At 39.4% G+C, this 21194-nt stretch overlaps 1 protein-coding gene across 1 annotated transcript in view; it reads right to left on the bottom strand.

The window, feature by feature from the left end:
• The window catches only part of LOC146274031 (NACHT, LRR and PYD domains-containing protein 12-like), a 44766-nt gene that overhangs the window by 12147 nt on the left and 11425 nt on the right, over positions 1-21194 (bottom strand). Inside the window, exons 6-9 of the mRNA XM_084704532.1 lie at positions 20684-20854; positions 19702-19872; positions 18653-18823; positions 6541-6714 (exon numbers count right to left, since the gene is read on the bottom strand). Of these exons, the coding sequence (XP_084560658.1) occupies positions 6541-6714; positions 18653-18823; positions 19702-19872; positions 20684-20854 (687 nt within the window). The remainder of the gene's footprint in view (positions 1-6540; positions 6715-18652; positions 18824-19701; positions 19873-20683; positions 20855-21194) is intronic.

Genomic DNA, 21194 nt, shown 5'->3' with positions numbered 1-21194 from the left:
TACATGCTTGGCCCACCTTAATCAATAGGCTAGGCTACTGACCTTTTACAATAAGTTTAATTATTACAATATAATTTAACAATTATTAATTGGCAGCATTTATGCCATTTAGAACATTCTTTATGAGTGTATGGTGTCTTTAAGTAGCCTAACTTTATTGCTTTAGGGGAAATAGGACGAACATATGTGTGTGTGTTGGGGGGGGGGGATGTAAAACACCTGGGAAAAAATACATTGATTAGAAAAAAGAAAAAAAAGAATATATATACACATTATTTTATTTTTTTTGAGCACCGAAGACCCATTTTGACCCAGGAAAAACCCTGCCTATGTGACAAAAAAAGTTATTTTGGTTAAAATCAACAAATAATCGTGATAATAATCATGATCTTAATGTTGATCAAAATAATCGTGCTTATCATTTTGGCCAGAATCGTGCAGCGTTAGTGTGTAGGTTGTCCTTTGATGATAAATTCCAGTCTCTTGCACTAAATCACTAACTAGGTGATGTCCAGTAAGTCTGTGAGGGTTCAGGGCTCAGGGTTTGGGGGGACATTGGGATTGGGCCTTAGTATCATCATCCTCTGCACAAAGGTGTCCAAAACTTAGTGATATAATAATATTGTAGTTAAAAACATTTGGCAAATATAACAATATGAGTCCAACGTAATGTTTATATTATATGAAGCTCAAAAACTATTTTGTGTGTGACGGGTATGTAACAGCCACGCTCCGTCATGACAAGGCTCATTCGCCACTCACTGGGCTCGAACGCACCACCTCCGACTTGCTAAGCGTGGTAACACTTTACAATAAGGGTGTATGAATTATCATTCATTAATGCATTAACTAATGCATGAATCATCATCAGTTAATACATAACTCAGAAAGTATTTAATGATGCACTGATCATGAACACATCATTTGGTAATAGGGAGTCACATATGATTTAGTATTAATTAAATCTGGAATCATGTATCAATTCCTATTGACATTAACACATTAACTGATAGGTGAGTTAACTACTTTAGTTAATCGTGCGAACTATGAATGTTAGTTAACTGTGTGAACCAAAACCCTGACTTAACAGGGTAATTCATGTGTTAATTTCTACAATGGCGGTATCCATGGATTGAGACGGTAATTAATCATTTGTTAATAGTAATGTGCCTCCTCAAGTAAAGTCACAACATGAGTTACATTCACTAATCATTAACTAATTATTCACTCGACAAATATTTACTGTCTTTTCAGAGAGACAACTTTTAAATAAACTCTATTATGAGTTGGAATCCTGCATTACAGTCAACATAACTTTTTGACGAATGGATGACTACCATGCCGTTTGCAAAACGTTTTGTGGTATAATTAGCCTACCAGGGTTTTCCCTGCGTAGAGAAAATGTTGGCGCGCTGTAGCAAACCAGGGGAGTCAGACCAGTTAATCCGGCCCAAAAGGCGGGTCCGTCAACTTCAATTGGGGGAAGTGATAGAGGGAGTCTACCTGCCTGTCGAGGTGCTGCAGCCACTGGGCACATGGCACTGGTCACACCTGGAGCCCATCAGGCAATCAGGCCAGGGCTTAAAGGGGATCCAGCCCAAGGTTGGAGGGGGGAGAGAGAACCAGAGAGACAACCCTGGAGGAACGTTGCTGTTAACCTTTCCCTCTGCTTTGACCCCCCAGAACCACACTGAAGGACCACAGACCCCGGATGGGAAGACCCCTAATCTAAAGTTTGTCCCACTACCCTTACCCTGAAACCCTTTAGTAAAAACCCATTTATGTTAACCCCGTGTCTGAGTCCTATTTTATGGTGTTCTCATTAGAGTAAGTTTCAAGTATGCTACAGCCGAACCCTCGTTCTGTTTTGATCAATAGTAATCGAGTTGATAAGCGTGTCTTCTTGTCTGATCAATACGCAACTGTGAGGTGCGCGAATGGACAGAGTGGCCACTAAACTGTCGTTCCGCTGCGAGGGCCAGCCCGACGTGCACGAATACACCTGTACAAATGAAAATGAAGTTTCCACTCAAAATGCTGACAAAAGTTTTATTTACGATTTCCAACGCAGCTTCCATTGGTATTCTTAACCTAGAATGATAATATATAGTGCAGTGTTTCTTCTATGGCTAAAGTTCTGCCGCCACGGTATCAGAAATTAGGCTGTACACAATGTTAGAATTGCACGGACGCGCGCTTCACACCGCAGTTGAGATTGCGTATGTGCGTCCTTGAGAACTGCAAGTCGTATAACTTATGTTGTAAGTTCATTTAAGCCTGTTATTGTATAAGTCTATACACCAATTATTTGTTTGTAAACATTCGGGATGCGCGCAATGTGGTTGCAGAAAACCGGGAATTTTAAATGGCACACGGGACACACGGATAATAAAAATATCTTTATTTTACGATTTAAAAAGACCAAAAAGGTTGAGGAGGACAGCCTTTAAAAGAGAAAGCGATTACTCATTGATCTGTCGCATCAGAATTTTGATTTGGGTCAAGAAAGTCTTGAAATTTGAGTGAGAATTCGTCCAGTACAGACCGCATAGTCGAGCGGCAACCATGTCTTCACTTCATGTCACAAGGTTCATAATTTTACAGTTTTACAGTAAATTTTACATCTAAAAAGTCGAGCAGGGCAGTTTTCAAGAGACATGCAAATTCTGCTTTTAGCCAGCTGGTCCGATTATTTTTCAGATTTGTTTAAACTGGCAATTTGAGTGAGACTGCGTCCCCGTTACACTGACGTTAGCCTCAGTCAGACTCGCTCACTGGCAGTGTGCACAATGTTGTATTTCACTCCATTATACACCAGAAACGTCAGGGAGGATGTAGGCCTAATGTAGATACAAGCCTGATGAAGATAGCCAGCTTCTCGGATTTCTTTAACCGAGCCTGCTTCATTCATCATTTGCCTGAGAAAGCGACCTCCGTTAGCCAGGCTAGTTTTTCCCGAGTATCGTGACTTTTGTGCATAGACAAGTGAAACGTAAATGTATTTGTCCAAAGGCCAAGAGCCTCAAAAAGTTAATATCAAGCCCTGCAATCCAGTGGCCAGAGATATATGATGATCTGATCGACACTCCAAGTGTAATAGACCGGGGAGAAGTTCGTCTTTTGCAACCGACATGCGCAGTTGAGCCTGCTTGACAGTTGTGTGACGTAGGGTGATAATTGGTTTATAATTCTTGCAAATTTAAATCAAGTTAACTGGTGATTATTGTTGTTTGTATTCTTCCCCTGCTAGCTAGATTGCACATGTCTGTTGATTCGATAGCGATTGCTGCCCTTCTTGTTCTTTGTATTTTAGGTGCATTATTATGCTGAAGTAGTTTTAATTAATGAAAAGTGGGTTTATTTTTTTATATTTGCTACAGAATGCTTAGCTTATCAAGATCAAATGAAGCAAGCAGTGTACATGCTTGGCCCACCTTAATCAATAGGCTAGGCTACTGACCTTTTACAATAAGTTTAATTATTACAATATAATTTAACAATTATTAATTGGCAGCATTTATGCCATTTAGAACATTCTTTATGAGTGTATGGTGTCTTTAAGTAGCCTAACTTTATTGCTTTAGGGGAAATAGGACGAACATATGTGTGTGTGTTGGGGGGGGGGGGATGTAAAACACCTGGGAAAAAATACATTGATTAGAAAAAAGAAAAAAAAGAATATATATACACATTATTTTATTTTTTTTGAGCACCGAAGACCCATTTTGACCCAGGAAAAACCCTGCCTATGTGACAAAAAAAGTTATTTTGGTTAAAATCAACAAATAATCGTGATAATAATCATGATCTTAATGTTGATCAAAATAATCGTGCTTATCATTTTGGCCAGAATCGTGCAGCGTTAGTGTGTAGGTTGTCCTTTGATGATAAATTCCAGTCTCTTGCACTAAATCACTAACTAGGTGATGTCCAGTAAGTCTGTGAGGGTTCAGGGCTCAGGGTTTGGGGGGACATTGGGATTGGGCCTTAGTATCATCATCCTCTGCACAAAGGTGTCCAAAACTTAGTGATATAATAATATTGTAGTTAAAAACATTTGGCAAATATAACAATATGAGTCCAACGTAATGTTTATATTATATGAAGCTCAAAAACTATTTTGTGTGTGACGGGTATGTAACAGCCACGCTCCGTCATGACAAGGCTCATTCGCCACTCACTGGGCTCGAACGCACCACCTCCGACTTGCTAAGCGTGGTAACACTTTACAATAAGGGTGTATGAATTATCATTCATTAATGCATTAACTAATGCATGAATCATCATCAGTTAATACATAACTCAGAAAGTATTTAATGATGCACTGATCATGAACACATCATTTGGTAATAGGGAGTCACATATGATTTAGTATTAATTAAATCTGGAATCATGTATCAATTCCTATTGACATTAACACATTAACTGATAGGTGAGTTAACTACTTTAGTTAATCGTGCGAACTATGAATGTTAGTTAACTGTGTGAACCAAAACCCTGACTTAACAGGGTAATTCATGTGTTAATTTCTACAATGGCGGTATCCATGGGTTGAGACGGTAATTAATCATTTGTTAATAGTAATGTGCCTCCTCAAGTAAAGTCATAATATGAGTTACATTCACTAATCATTAACTAATTATTCACTCGACAAATACTGTCTTTTCAGAGAGACAACTTTTAAATAAACTCTATTATGAGTTGGAATCCTGCATTACAGTCAACATAACTTTTTGACGAATGGATGACTACCATGCCGTTTGCAAAACGTTTTATTTCATTCAAACAACACATGCAAGGCCACCTTTCTAAGAAGAAGTCCACTCGAAGTATCGATCAGATCTTCCAAATGCCTGGCTGCAACAGATCCTTGATTCTGGACCGATTCATGACGGTGAACTCCTATGTTAACTTTCCACCAGTGACGATTTCTTTAAGACTGAAAAGGAAGCTCAGCTTCCCCTAAAATATCAAAAAATGTATGGTAAAATATTTACTATAGTGTTAAAATATGTCCCGCCATGGACGCTGAGCGTCTCTGGAGGTGAATAGAGGAGTGGGCTGGCCTGGACGCTGGGCTTCTGCGTGATGATTGGAGGGTGTGTCGAAAGACTGCATCTCCTTTTGATTGACAGCTATTTTGTACTATAAAAAGTCGCCGAACCTACGAAGGGTTAAATTCAGTCCCATCGTGGATTTTTAAACTGTAGTAGAGACAAACTGCTGCAACCTATTTCTGTTTTTTTGCTTGTCAAAATTGCTAGCCACATTCATTTTAGTATAGCCTATGTTTTGGATCATTTTGATAATCACCTTAGCGTCTCTAAATAGATAGGTTAGAGCCTGTCAGCTGGCTGACAAGCTAGCTAGCCTAGGTCTAAATAATGGGTAAAAAAACATTGCTAAGTTTGTATTAGTGAGGTCAGTCAGCTCCACGTAGTTTGCCTTTACCATTCAAATGCTTAATTATTCTCTGTTAGCCTTCACCCTTTTCAAGTTGATGTATAATGCTGAGCTTAGGGGATAGTGGAAAGTTAACATCGAAGATAGATGTTCACCGTCATAAATCGGTCCAGAATCCAGGATCTGTTGCAACCAGACATTTTCTACGGAAGATCTGGTCGATATATCGAGGTGGCCTTGCGTGTGTTGTTCGAGTGAAATAAAACGTTTTGCAAACAGCATGGTAGTCATCAATTCGTCAAAAAGTTATTTTGACTGTAATGCAGGATTCCAACTCATAATATAGTTTATTTAAAAGTTGTCTCTCTGAAAAAACAGTAAATATTTGTCGAGTGAATAATTAGTTAATGATTAGTGAATGTAACTCATGTTGTGACTTTACTTGAGGAGGCACATTACTATTAACAAATGATTAATTACCGTCTCAATCCATGGATACCGCCATTGTAGAAATTAACACATGAATTACCCTGTTAAGTCAGGGTTTTGGTTCACACAGTTAACTAACAGTCATAGTTCGCATGATTAACTAAAGTAGTTAACTCACCTATCAGTTAATGTGTTAATGTCAATAGGAATTGATACATGATTCCAGATTTAATTAATAGTAAATCATATGTGACTCCCTATTACCAAATGATGTGTAAGTACTTTCTGAGTTATGTATTAACTGATGATGATTCATGCATTAGTTAAGTTAACATGTGCTCAAATTGATTCCAATTATTTTTCTTGTTAAAGTCCCTAGCTACATTCACTTCAAACCGACACTAGGACCTAGGTTTGAGCTGAGCTACATTTGACAATGTCTGGTTTTAGTAACCTCTCTTTCTGGAACTAAAAACCCAGAGTTTCCCTCATCTCAGGGTTTAAAAACTCAGTTTTCACTAAACCCACTTTCTGGAAATACAATTATGATTGTGGTTACAATCATAGTTGAACCATATTGTAAATTGTAGAGTAAACATGCAGTTTTTATTTGTATCATGAAATGCATGGCCTATTAACGTAATTAGATATATTCAGTGTTAAGCAACATGACATAAAGAAGTATATAAAACACAAACATCTCCTTACTTGAGTTTCTCCAGTCTGCATTGTGGATCCTCCAGTCCAGCAGAGAGCAGCTTCAATCCTTTTTCTCCTGGATGATTGTAGCTCAGGTCCAGTTCCCTCAGGTGGAAGGGGTTGGACCTCAGAGCTGAGGCCAGAGAAGCACAGCCTTCCTCTGTGACCAGACAGCCTGACAGCCTGTAGAGGCAAGGTCCAGGCTTAGGTAAACAGGAAGATCCTTATCTTATCTGGGCATTTCATTTAGTTATCCTAAGTAGGACCACTTCAAGACACACACACAGGATCTCTGTAAGGGAACCAATGAAAGAAGACCCATGTGACAGACAATTCATCTTTATATTTGTACAACATGGTTTATGTATTGGGAATGTTGGTATGATAATAGAAAATCGAGCATTAGGAACAAGCAAGTTTGCTCAACAATTCAATCAGTTCAACAATTCATTCAATTAGCCAATTCGCTGGCCTGAATATGTCCGCTATTTTAAACAGTTATGTGAGGTGAATCCTTTACACAGGTAGTCCTTTCCTTTCTGTTTCCTCTACTGAGCCAATGCAACACATCCCGATGTGCTGGCACGAGAAGATGAACGAATCACTCACTGATAGAGGTGTTGAAATTAATCGAATAATCAATGCATCGCGATGCGGACATGGACGATGCTGCATCGATGCAGTGGCCAACCATAATCAATTATAACGGAATGATGTCGCTCGTTAATCTTCCCGCGGCATAAACATTCATTCTCAGTAGCCTTACCCGTTCCATCTAGACCTATGATAGACTGTAGTCTCATCTGGGTCTCATTTACTTGACTCATTTGTCGTGATTCGCATACGTGCCACAGCAAAATGGCTGAGTGTAGTTGTGAGATCGTCCTTAAAAAACGCTCCAAGCGTTTTAAAAGGTGAGATATGGAACTTCATTTAGGATTTTACCAACAGGCTTCATGTATAAAGGATTGCACAGCTTTCATACCAGAAGATGGCGTACGGCCAAAACTCGAAAAGTACGTTTAAAACCGGTCGTACGCCAGGTCCTGCGCACCTTTCCTGTATAAATGTCGGAGAAATTAAGAATGTGATGTTTTATACTGAATAATACAGATGCTTAGTAGTTTGTCAGCAGATAACAGAGCCCCCCAAACTAGACTCTAGGCTGTCTTATCACCCTGGGGGAAGGGTGAGCATTTGTTCAGACTAGAAGATGTTGGGGGTTTGTTTGTTTTAAGGAGATGCTGTTTGACAAGGACTAAGATGGGGTGCAAGGTCTGGAGACCATTTGTTGACACTTATGTGAAGGAGCTTTTACGACATCAAGAGATCCTGTTGTGTTTCAATCAGGGTTAATGTCGTAAACACGCACGCACTCTAACACGCACGCACACACGCCTGTGCCAGGTCTATGCAAGGAGCCAATGAAGAAGAGCAATGGAACATTTGCATGCCTTTGTCTTAACCAATGACTGTAAAGAGCGGTTCTGCTTAAATAGCTAGCTAGCACAACATGCTAGCGGACAAACTTTGTAGCACAATGGCGTGTGATGTTTTTGTCTCCTTGTGGGCCGGCCATAAGCAATAAACTTTCTTAAACTTGTTCATCGACTGACTGTGCAATGCTTGATAGATTAATATTTCTGACACAATGGTCCTTCGAGCCGGATTCCAACATCCATTCCACCATCCAGAACCCAAGAACCAAGAACTAAAACTGTGCAGACGTGCATGACGGTGGAGAACCTCGTAGCAAATATGGCTGTTTAAAAAGAGGCCAATTTCGGGGGGGGGGGATGGTGGAAAGGTGACGGAATTCTGGACTAGCTAAGAGGCACAGCTTTCGATGGACAAGGTAAGAATGAAATTGTATATATATATACAGTCAAATTTTGTGTTCCAAATTGATTTAGATTAAGAAAAATTCCATAGTGGAGTCGTTAAAGACGCACTGAGGTCCTATATTAGCTAAGACCCGGTGAAAGACCCAGTGAGGCGAGTATATGGTATCCTATTTTACTAAGACCCAGTGATCGATTCAGAAATACCCGGTGAAGTGAATAGGCCGTGTCGTATGTACAAAGACCTGGTGATTTGTGACGGATCAGTGAATAAAAAACTGATGAGGAGCTTAAAGACCTAGTGATGTACATAGCACAGTTCAGAGTCGATTTGAGGAAGACTACCGTAATAAACCTCCGTGCGCACGTAAAAGATGAAGTGTATACAAGGTGAACCAGTCAGAGAGACTGAGATTGTTGTTAAGGCCTAATTTTATGTTGTTAAGGGCAAAGGTGCTGCATAAATGTGTTTGCTTCTGAGGTTGTTTTGCTGAAATGTATGAGTTTGGTGGTATTAATATTTACCTAATCAAATGGACTAGTTGAAGACTTGCCCAACCAGAACTCTGATATGTGTAAACATCTCTGACGAGTAATCTTAGGTGCATATGTAGACTTTGGACCAAGTTTTATGTTGAAATTGAAGTAGGCCTACTAAGAGTTGATAGAATTGTAAATATCGAGGTTCTATGTAAATATAACCATGGTTAATTGTTTTAAAAGTTGTACAGTGGAAGTGTGAAATGCTTAGAAACATGGAAACCAAGATTCGGGTTCAATGGTGAAATTGAAGTTTGAATTCCGTTTTTGGGGTTAAAGAGTGAGGAGAATGTGGTCATTTGTCTCAAATGAGTCTCAAAGAAGGCTGACATGATTCTAGCGAATTTGCCAGTCCGCTGTCTGTTAAATAATGTCAAAAGAAAAGAGAAAAAATTGCCAGAAAGACAGCGCTTGGATCGGAAAGATCAAGGCTGTGGTTTCGTGAGTGTCCAGAGAGACAGGAAAAATGGCAAAGGTATTTGTCAGAGTTTACAGACAGATTCAACGGCGATGGCGGCGGGTACAGGCTAGTAAAGGAATTGCAGCTTGACATATGAGATCAAAGATGAGTAATCGCATGACGCATGCGCAGAGAAATTGAGAGATTGAAAAAGAAATAGGCAATTTTAGAGAAATAGGCGAATTTGATATTAATTTGGTGATTTTTAAAAACATGTTACGTGATGAGTATTTTGAAATATTTGCTAACAAGGTTTTTGGTTGTTTGAGTACATTTTACACGAGTTTCAGAAATTCCGAGGAAAGGTGACTCCAGAGGGTAATTCTGCATAATTATGTGAGTATTAAGGCTGAAAGATGTGTCCGTTTGGATGAATTCGAAGTTTGGTGGTTAACAAATGCGTGATCAACATTTGTTGTAATTCCTAGCCAAACAGGGAGGTTTTTGGAGCCTTTCCGACCAGAACTTGTATTTATAAGCGGCATATCTGTGTGAAGGTATTCAATAAGAATGCAGAAATTACACCCCTGGCTTAAAAATTGGTTCTAATACCTACAATCAGAAGAGTTACAGAGCAAAATTAAGTGAATAGAAGGTAAACGCCAACCATCTGTGTCGTGCAAAGAAAAATACGTTTTTGCTTTGTTCCAGAGCGCGCTGTTTGTTTGATTCGAGTTTGAAGCGGGCGCTGATGGAAACAGTGATAGATTTGAGTTATTAAAAATTAAGAGTAATTGAGAAAGTAACAAGAGTGTTGCATTAAATCATAGTACAAACTATAAACTATTAAAATTAAATATTTTCATTTAGGTTTTTTGGTCCCAGAAAATTGAGATTTGAAGAATTGTCCGTGCATTACGCATGCCGAGGGCACAATGGCTGGTAAATATAGGAATATTCAAAGGCGTATTCTGTATTACATGCTTTGATAAGACTTTTGAGAAGTTATAGAGTAAGGTTTTGTTTTACGGGCTTATGTTACTCTTGTAAAATTGTGAATTTAAAGGTTTAAAACAGAAAAAGGGAGAATTTATATTTTCTTTTGTCTTAAGGGCATTGTTTGGTTGACGTGATTACGGAGCGAAATACTGGCATGAGTGACTTAGGTCTAGGAGCAGTTAACTGTCCGAACATTGATTTGATAAAACAACATTATGATAACGATAGTTTAAAGCAAATTAAAATGTGGCTCAGAGAATTAGTAGAAGGCTAATTTTGAAATCAAAAGTGAGATTTAGTCAATAATGGCAACCTTGGGTGTTATGGGAACTTATGGGAAGTTTGTGTTTACACAGGAAGGTTGTTTTTATTTGGCAAAGGAATGTGTTTTGTTTATTGGTTCAAACACTTTGATGTTCTGAAAAGGGAACTATCGCATATACTTTAGGTATATGGGAAAACATTTTTCAAATAGTCAAATCTAGGGTTTTTAAGAGTTTTGATAAAGGTATTGGATGCAATTTGGTTACAAATGAGAAAGAGAAAATAACTAAAATATAATTTCATTTTGAGTTTGATTGTAATTTGGCTTTAGGTTTTATTTTGATGTTTTGTCAAGAGCATGACAATGGTTGGGATAAACAGTTAGTCTGTGGTGAGATTGTATTAATGAATGGTATTAGTGCATAAGGAGGGTTATTATAACCTTTGTTCTGAAATAATTTGGGAAGACTCATTAAGTCTGATAAATTGTGGTAATGATGGTTCGTGCTAATTAGCTTGTTTTGGACTGCAGCCAAAGCAGGTTATGAAGTTCTACCTATCTGACCTTTATAGAAAATATAGTTGGGAAAAAATGTTTGGTTAATAGCTACATTAAGAACATTATGTGGTTTATATTTTCATTTGAGAAACATACAGAATAAATTCTGGTTTGGGATGACAATGGTTTTTATCATATCTTTGACAAAAAGAGGTGTGATTTGGTTAAACAGAGAATCTAAAATGATATAGGTCTTAAACTTAACAGGTTTTAAACAAAGGAAGGTTTTTGGAGTGAAAGAAATTAGACTAACAGTTGATTTTGTTTAAAAGGGAACAAAGAAACAGATTTCTAGACATAAGTAATAGGAGTTGAATATCAAATGATGAGGTATTGTCTTATTATATATGTTTGCTCAACAATGGATAAATAGGGCAATGATCACCTGGAAAGATAAGAATTCTGAAGAACTTGTGTTGGTTCTACTAGAAGTAGTCCAAATTCCTGAAGAGGTGGATTAAAAAGTTAACCGATATAAAATGCTAACTAGAAAAGAGATATCTTCTGCTAAATTCTGTTCCAGGTGAAGCAGTAAACCAGGGAGTGGATGAGTCAAACCAGGAGATTGGGTATTGATTAAAGTTAAGAAAGAACTGGTCCAGCCCAGGTGGGAGGGACTGTATCAGGTACTACTCACCACACCCACTGCAGTCAAAATAGCAGAGAGGACGTCTATGCATTTGTTACATTGTAAGAAAGAAGGGACATTGATGCAGGGACAGATTAGTTACGCACCACAGTCTTGAGGCACAAGTCTGACTACAAAGGGGAGTCATTCTCTTAAAGAAAGGCGCGTCTCAAACTCAGTGAAGAAACCAACGGCCAACAGAGACATAGGGTGTAGACTAAATAGGCTTAAAAGATAGGAGACAGTAAGCAGGGAAAGGTAGAAAAGATGGGTGACCTATTTCCTCGTCCGTAGTATTGTGACATCTGTGGTACCATGTGTAGCTTACTGTTGCTAATATTCATAATAGTCTTCCCTATACTATGGTTTGAAAAGGTGATTGCTGCTGTATGATGCCCCTAGTGGAAACAATAGGACAGATAAAGACAACACCGCTGAGACGAGCAGAACACACTAGTATTAAGAACTGGATTTACTGACAGAAAATTCGTGGTTGGAATGGATAATGTTTAAACTCGCAAAAAGGGAAGTCCAACTGTCTTGCATGCGCCAAGCTAGACCTCAACTAGGCACAGTGCTATTCCGGCTGATTCAACAGATTACACAGGGTATAATGTGTGCTTCAACATTATGACAATAGTTTTATGTTAACTGGACAATGAAATAGCATCTCATTACTGTTCGCTATGGTTAAAGATGCAATGTTTTAACCTCAGTGACTATCTACAAGGAAAGATGTCAATTATGAAGAATTTGTTTGCTCAACTAGAAGTTCATACTGATGACATTGATTTTATTTTTCTGGGAATGCTAAAACAGATGTGGCAGCAAAAGAGGCAGCCATACAGGTCTGTCTGTCTTAACATTAGAAAAGGTATAATGAGGATGTGACTGTCTTGAGATATGCAAAAAGTGTCACCAAAATGATGGGTTGTGTAAATTCACAGGAGGAACTTATGTTACTGAAGAATCTATTTCGTTATGCTATAATATTGAGCCATGAGTTTAATCATGTCTCAACAGGAGGGAGTGATAACGAAAGAGTGTTCACAGCATATGGATTTGCAAACTATTCAAGAAAAACTTTAAGAAAAAACTTTTTTAGCATTCCCGATTTGAGTGAGAGCAAGATATGCATGAACTTTATTGAGTTAAAGAAATGTAAAGATTCAGGAGTGGGCCGATGACGAGTCAGTTGCTTTCAACTGACCTCTGTGAGAATGTAATTTTAATTACTGTGTAGTCTACTTCTTCTGAAATTCGCAGACAGGAGAAAGATGCTGTCTCAATCCAGTGTGAGGTTCCTGACCTAAGGAGACTGGATTGTGGCGACGGATTTGACACGTTAAGTCCTGTAAAATGACCCAAGGTGAACGAGGTCATTCCTGTCTAGTTTCAGAGGTGATAAACAAGGAGATATCATGGTACACGTGAGTCAAGCGTGCATTTTGTTTGACGTCAAAATAAGGAAAACTCCGCGCTGTGCCTGTAGTACAGTGCGTTGAGGTTGCCGTTGTAACTAGACTACATCTTCTACGAGAAGATTACACAATCACCATGCACACAATCATGGCATCCGTTTCAACAAATTGGACTTTGAGAAACAAGGAAAAGTAAATATTTAACTGTTTCATTGATAACATTGCAAATGTTAAATAGATTTAGAAGTGAAGTTTTAATCTTGAGATAAGTGAGAAACTTTTCTGTGGAATAAAATTTAGGTACAAACACTCCTATCATGATACGTTCTACCAGTTACGTAAATATGTTCCAGTTGATTTGTTATGTTCCAGGGCAGAAGTTTGAATGTTTGAGAACAGTTATAGTCTGTCGGAAGAGGTGATAACAATGCTGTTTCATTTGTGACTTGATGAAGTATTACTTGGGAATTGCATTAAAGCTTCATGTTTAGTTTTTGAGAAACTTGGTTCTACTACAGAAAATTGATATTAATTTGAAAAGAAATAGAAATTGACAACATGTAATGAGATTTCAGGATTTGTGCCAAAGTGATGTGTCTTATCATGCAAAGGTTGTAAAAGAGTTAGCAGCAGGCTGGAAAGAAATGTCTGTTGATCGTAAGTCCTGACTGCTCTGTAGGAGATCACCTTCGGGTGAGGGGGAGAAGCTTTTGCCACCTATAAAATGGAGATAAGGTTGACTGGGGGAGTACATTTGGGGACAAAATCTGGGGTGACTTAAGGGTTAAACAGGTTTTTGTTTGGGTAACTGAGGTTTATGACTCCCTGACCTGGAGAGAAATGCTTATCACCTAACCTGGAGAGGAAGAGCACAATCAGGGCCTGTCTTAGAAAAACCTGACTGACAGTGTACTGAATGTTTGATGGTTTTAGAGATGACCATGTTAACAACAAGTAGGCATGTTCTTATATCCTGATAATTTCTGTATTGATTTCTTTGTTGCAATCTTTGTTTTTATTTTTATTTTGTGTGAAGGAGATCTGAGATGACGTCCAGGTCTGTTGGTGAATGCAACAAACGTCAAAGATCACTGTTGAGTGATGACGGGTTTTTATCCCAATACCATGGGCTTCCCTCATGTCCAAACATTCACTCTACTAGACTATAATGCTGTATAGTCTTGTTGAATATTACACATTTCTATTTTTATGAATTATTTTTGATTTCATGTATTTGATTTTATTGATTTGTGCGTAGGTGTGGTTTTTGGAATAACACATTTTATCATCTGTATGTTTCAGTATAATCAGGAGGGAAATGTCGGAGAAATTAAGAATGTGATGTTTTATACTGAATAATACAGATGCTTAGTAGTTTGTCAGCAGATAACAGAGCCCCCCAAACTAGACTCTAGGCTGTCTTATCACCCTGGGGGAAGGGTGAGCATTTGTTCAGACTAGAAGATGTTGGGGGTTTGTTTGTTTTAAGGAGATGCTGTTTGACAAGGACTAAGATGGGGTGCAAGGTCTGGAGACCTTTTGTTGACACTTATGTGAAGGAGCTTTTACGACATCAAGAGATCCTGTTGTGTTTCAATCAGGGTTAATGTCGTAAACACGCACGCACTCTAACACGCACGCACACACGCCTGCGCCAGGTCTATGCAAGGAGCCAATGAAGAAGAGCAATGGAACATTTGCATGCCTTTGTCTTAACCAATGACTGTAAAGAGCGGTTCTGCTTAAATAGCTAGCTAGCACAACATGCTAGCGGACAAACTTTGTAGCACAATGGCGTGTGATGTTTTTGTCTCCTTGTGGGCCGGCCACAAGCAATAAACTTTCTTAAACTTGTTCATCGACTGACTGTGCAATGCTTGATAGATTAATATTTCTGACAATAAATCACAATCAACGTGAGATTGACCGCACGTGACGAGCCACTGACCCGCCTTGCCTCCTCCTATAAATGAATATGCAGATGGACTATAAATGCGCTCTTGAGGTCATTTCTTTTCTGAATTACCGTATTTCTTCGAATAAACACAGCCCTCAAATAAACGCTGCATCAAAAATGAACGTTAAACGCCGGCGTTTATTCAAAGAAATACGGTTACTGTGAGATCGAGGTTCTGACAACAGAGGTGGAGGCGAGAAAATGTGTCCTGTTTGGCGGCCTGTCATCAGGTATTAGCGACTAAAGAAAGTGGGCGGAGTGGAAAACTGTTACTATTTGCGCCCTTTCTTGATTTTAACATGTAGCTCTCTCGTATTCTTAGATTGTTTAGTTCTTAGATATAGTAAAACTTTTGTACTTTCACTTTATTTAAGATTCGTATATGTTTAGTGTTTTGCACCTCCCTGCCACAGTAAATTCTGTGTTTGTATAACATAGGCTACATGGCGAATAAACCGAATTCTGATTTTGATTCTAATTGTTATAGTGCTATAAATGCTGTGGGTTCAGAGAACCGGACCATGGCAGAAATTAAGGAGAAATGGTCCGATATAAAACTTTAAATGAAGAAACGAGTGGTGGCGCATCGTAACAGCATGGCAGGTTTGCGTGACATACATTTCCTGAGTGATTTTGTCGTTCGTTTGACACCCTCAAGTTTAACAGAAGTTATTAAGTGGTGGCGGATTAAACAGAAGGCTATATAGCATTTTCCGTTTTGGCATTTTGATGTGATCATACACAAGAATGATCAAACTTTTATTTTCATGTTTCTTTGAATCGTCGACGTCATAAATGTAGTAGTGGAATTAAGCAATAAGCCCCAAGAGGCCGTGGTTTACGCTGATTTTAGAACAGGTAAGGGGAGTTGTTAGGCACGACGTGAAGCGGAGTTGGAGCAGCAACAAGCAACATAGGCAACAAATTTACGAGCAAAAACATGGTGCAAGCATTTGGTTTAGACAGCCCCTCTCCTCAGGAGAAGGAAAACCTTCCGTAAGGTTTTAGCTAGACCTCAGGTAATATGAACGTGATCACCGTTTAAATTCATTTACATGTAGTCATTTAGCAGACGCTCTTATCCAGAGCGACTTACAGTAAGCACAGGGACATTCCCCCGAGGCAAGCAGGGTGAAGTGCCTTGCCCAAGGACACAACGTCATTTGACTCGACTTTGGCTCGAATCGAACTGGCGACCTTCAGATTACTAGCCCCATTCCCTAACCGCTCAGCCACCTGACTCCCCAAATTCATAATTTGTCATTAAGTTGCGTTCAGTTCATCGTTCTCATAAAAATGTACGCGTTCAATGAACGCATTCTTTTGAACTCGTTCATGCACAGCACTGGTGTCCACATGCTGAATGGCTGCAGCACGTATCCTGCGTTCGTTTGGTGCCTACTTTAATGTACACATACGCAAGGTGCAATACAGACAGAAATCGTGGGCCAGTATACTATCCCTGCATCTCAGATGGCTTACCACCATACTCTGAAGTAAAGTATGTCAGAATAAATAAATAGCCAATTACATAGGCTACTAGTATTATACACCAAGCACACTGTTCTTGCTATTCCTAATCTGAAACCCTTCTTGCAGTTGAAGAAGCGCCAACCAAAGGGACTGACGTGGAAATTGACACCACACTGTTGAAACGATGAAGATGGGTATGATTATGGATTTATCTGATTGAAAATGAAACTCTCGAATCACCCCTTTTAGTATTATTTTATATTACTGGAAACCATATGTTAAGCTGTTGACTTATCATTATTACCACTAAACAATAGAAGATATTGAGCCTGAGTGTGAGATCTGGGTGACAGTGAGGGAGAAGGCCACCTGGAGGCAGGCAGAGGCTGAGGAGTGAGGGAGAAGGCCACCTGGAGGCAGGCAGAGGCTGAGGAGTGAGGGAGAAGGCCACCTGGAGGCAGGCATCGTCCTTCACAGGCAGAGGCTGAGGAGTGAGGGAGAAGGCCACCAGGAGGCAGGCATCGTCCTTCACAGGCAGAGGCTGAGGAGTGAGGGAGAAGGCCACCTGGAGGCAGGCATCGTCCTTCACAGGCAGAGGCTGAGGAGTGAGGGAGAAGGCCACCAGGAGGCAGGCATCATCCTTCACAGGCAGAGGCCTGAGCTACAAGTCAAGATGCACAGTTTTTGACCCCACACCTAGAATCTTATCTGTGGCCGCCTGCACAAGGTCAGCACTAGCCCTAAGTAGGGAGGATTTACAAGGAGCCTCATTGTGTAAGCAGCATGAGCAGCCTCATCGTAAATGTGGGCTACAAAACCTGTTTAAATAGAAACACTTATTGTAACCCAGCAGCAAAATCAGTAAATGTACATCTCCAATTTTAAGCAGGGTCAAAGGCACCAAACTCGTTTATAAGTGAATCATCGTCTGCGGCGTACTCTTTCCCGGAGTACAGCACTGGAGTGGAGTGCAACTCCATCATCAACAGTGCTAGCAAATCGACGTGCTAGCGATCGCTGTTTGGGACTGAACAGAAAGAGAACAACTTGCTACGACTGGTAGGACAAGGACCTGATTTTATTTGATTGATATATTTTATTTTTTTCTAACCGGAGCGCTTTGCCAGATACTTGGACCTGGACTGATTACTTTTGTATTTTTTTTGTTTTGAAGGATTGTCGTACTTTAAATCGTTTGTAGGTGTGCGTGAGTTCACGCTGCCTCACTGTTTTGTACATGCTATTGCATTCGTTGATGAGGTTAGATTGAGGGTTTCTAAATTTGGTTGTTCCATTACTTGATTTGTGTATTGATATATTTGTTGTGTTTTTACACTTGTACTTTTAATCAATAATTCCCTAATTTAAATTAGCGTAAAACAGTATCCAAAAAGTAAAGCCCGTTTTCCAGAATAAGAGTCCCAAAATCATATTAGTATAATATAGTGATAACCCCATAGATATTTTAAAAGCAGAAAAACCCAAGCTAATAAGAATAAATAGGTAAAACGTAAGGGAATCAGGGAGAACAATTAATTGACACTTTCATTGATTTGGGGAATTACTATTTTCTTATTTTTGTGTACTTGTCATTACGTCAATTGCCATTGATGTTTGTTTGTTAATGTGTGGTTTTTTTTTTCATGAGAAGGAAAAAATAAAACAGGTAATAGAGAAACAAAATAGCTAAGATAATAACAACAACAATTCTATTACCTCTGAAATATAGCCAACGTGTTCTGTGTATTTCATTCTGTAGTGCAAACAGTACCATCTTTCCAAAGAACCACATATTCTGATACATCTCCCATTGATCACATTATTATTCTCTGTAGCGGTGTTAAAGTTAGACACTCGTTACACTACTGATTTAGATAAGAGTCTATAAAGGTGCTGCAGATGATAGCCCCTCCAGCTCTCTCTTTGATGAAGCCATGAGTGCAACTGTGTTGTCTAAATCAGCCATGCAAATACATCTATATAATGTATGTACATGTATATAACTTTACTATTGTCTCATGTAGAACACAAATACAGACCTCAGTGTCTCCAGTTTGCAGAGTGGATTCCCCAGTCCAGCAGAGAGCAGCTTCATGCCAGCATCCTTCAGATCATTGTTACTTAGCTCCAGTTGTCTCAGGAAGGAGGCTGACTTCAGAGCTGAGCTCAGAGAAGCACAGCCTTCCTCTGTGGTGTGACAGTCTGACAGCCTGTAGAAGGTAATCATGATATGGATTACAAACACTACTATCTTCTAGAGGTAGAAATAAAGAATATCAGTCTGATCATTTCCTATAGGTGTTGTTATTCATTAATGTCACCCAGTGGTAAAATGTACATCTCCAAATTTAAGCAAGGTCAAAGGCACCAAAGCTAAGGTGCGAGTGAAATCTGAAACCTCCAGAACAAGTGACCAATTGTGTTATGAGTAAGATCTGAGACTATCTGTAGTTAACAATAATAAAATAACACATAAAATAGGTGAGCAGTATATAATTGCATGTCTGGGGTGTAAAGATCAGTTGGGTTCCGGAACCTGCTCACTTTTATTGGGATTTTTGTCATCTTGAAGACCAATAAAGACTTTGCATCAAACTTTGCCGAGTTCCAGTGCCGTCTCTTGAACTTTGAGGATTGATTAAAGACTTACAACATTTTAAACAACAGCACAAAAATTGCTAGATGCATAACTCCCTGCCCAGGTAAATGTACAATAATATGATGAATAGTATATCTTTACCTTGTGTTGTCATAAGGGTCAAACATGACTACTATTATATTTAACAGCAGAGAAAACAAAAAAATGCTCCCAACTTCAAATGGCTTACTTTTCCTAGTGACCCGAACATTCATAAAATGTAAAAAAGAATTAACATCACAACAACCACAAAGACACAAATGTCCACAATGGGAAAGTGATATTATGTGTGCTACTAATTTAGATTAGAGTTTATAAAGGTGCTGCAGATGATAGTCCCTCCAGCTCTCTCTTTGATGAAGCCATGAGTGCAACTCTGTTGTCTTAATCAACCATACAAGTACATGTATATAACTTGACTATTGTGTCATGTAGAACACAAATACAGACCTCAGTGTCTCCAGTTTGCAGAGTGGGTTCCCCAGTCCAGCAGAGAGCAGCTTCATGCCGGCATCCTTCAGATCATTGTTACTTAGCTCCAGTTGTCTCAGGAAGGAGGCTGACTTCAGCACTGAGCTCAGAGAAGCACAGCCTTCCTCTGTGATGTGACAGCCTGACAGTCTGTAGAAGGTAATCATGATATGGATTACAAACACTACTATCTTCTAGAGGTAGAAATAAAGAATATCAGTCTGATTATTTTCCTCTTAAACACCAAGACGGTTGGATTAGTCAGATGACTCTCTGTCTTGGTTGTTTGAGTTTCATCTATCTCAATCTGAATCCTACCATCCTATAGTATGTCAGAAATTGTACATCCAGTTAAATGGTAGTACAATATACTAAGAATGTATTACATACTGCATCCAATAGAAGGTCTGTCAGTATCCAAGGCAGCACACTTTTCATTGGCTATTTCTGATACACAGCCCTTGATGCAGGGACAGTGGTGTTGACCACAGGGACAGATACAAAACATACTGCCCAAGCCATCATACCATAATATAATGAAGAAGTATGTCTTAAATATATGTCTGTCCCACCCTGATCTGTTTCACCCATCTCATGTTTGTCTCCACCCCCTCCAGGTGTCTCCCATCTCTCCTCCTATCCTCATTTATCCCTGTGTTTTCTGTTTAGGGTCAGTTATTTTTGTTTGTCAAGACTACAGTCCCAGCATGTTTTTCCTCTACCTCCTTTTGTCTTTTCTGCCTGTTAGTTCCCCTGGTCCTTACATCCTACCTGCCCTGACTCTAAGTCCCTCAGTTTGCCTGCTGCCCTGTACCTGAATGGCTCTGCCTTGTCAACGACAAACCTAGCCTGCCCTGGATAGTCTTTTCCACAAACTTACAACCAGTGTGTGGTGTGTGACTCAGTATGTGGTGTGACATTATAACTTGACTAATGTCTCATGTAGAACATAAATACAGACCTCAGTGTCTCCAGTTTGCAGAGTGGATTCCCCAGTCCAGCAGAGAGCAGCTTCATGCCGGCATCCTTCAGATCATTGTTACTTAGCTCCAGTTGTCTCAGGAAGGAGGCTGACTTCAGAGCTGCGCTCAGAGAAGCACAGCCTTCCTCTGTGATGTGACAGCCTGACAGCCTGTAGAAGATTATCATGATATGGATTACAAACATGTTGTGTTGTGCAATGACTTGGCATAACCACCAGACTAGGTACTACAATACTGATACGTTTAGTAAAATGCTGTATGCAGAAGAGTGAAGTAAAGAGAGAACTGAAGCTGCACAGTTGTCTTGATTGCTGAGTCTACTTTTTCAATTCTACAATACCACATCTTTGACAACGAGGATGTCTATTTCTGTGCCTTTACCTGCTCCATTCATGCCCTGCCCAGGGGAACCAGCAATACCGTTTCCAACGTGGTTGAAAATGTTCGAAAACTACAAGTTGGTGATAGCCGCTACTGGAGATAACTGGC

The sequence above is a fragment of the Hypomesus nipponensis genome, chromosome 9 (genome assembly GCF_054491055.1).
Source record: "Hypomesus nipponensis isolate SF chromosome 9, ASM5449105v1, whole genome shotgun sequence".
NCBI lineage: Eukaryota > Metazoa > Chordata > Actinopteri > Osmeriformes > Osmeridae > Hypomesus > Hypomesus nipponensis.
Note: the sequence above shows the minus strand (reverse complement) of the source record. Positions and strands in the feature narration are given on the sequence as shown.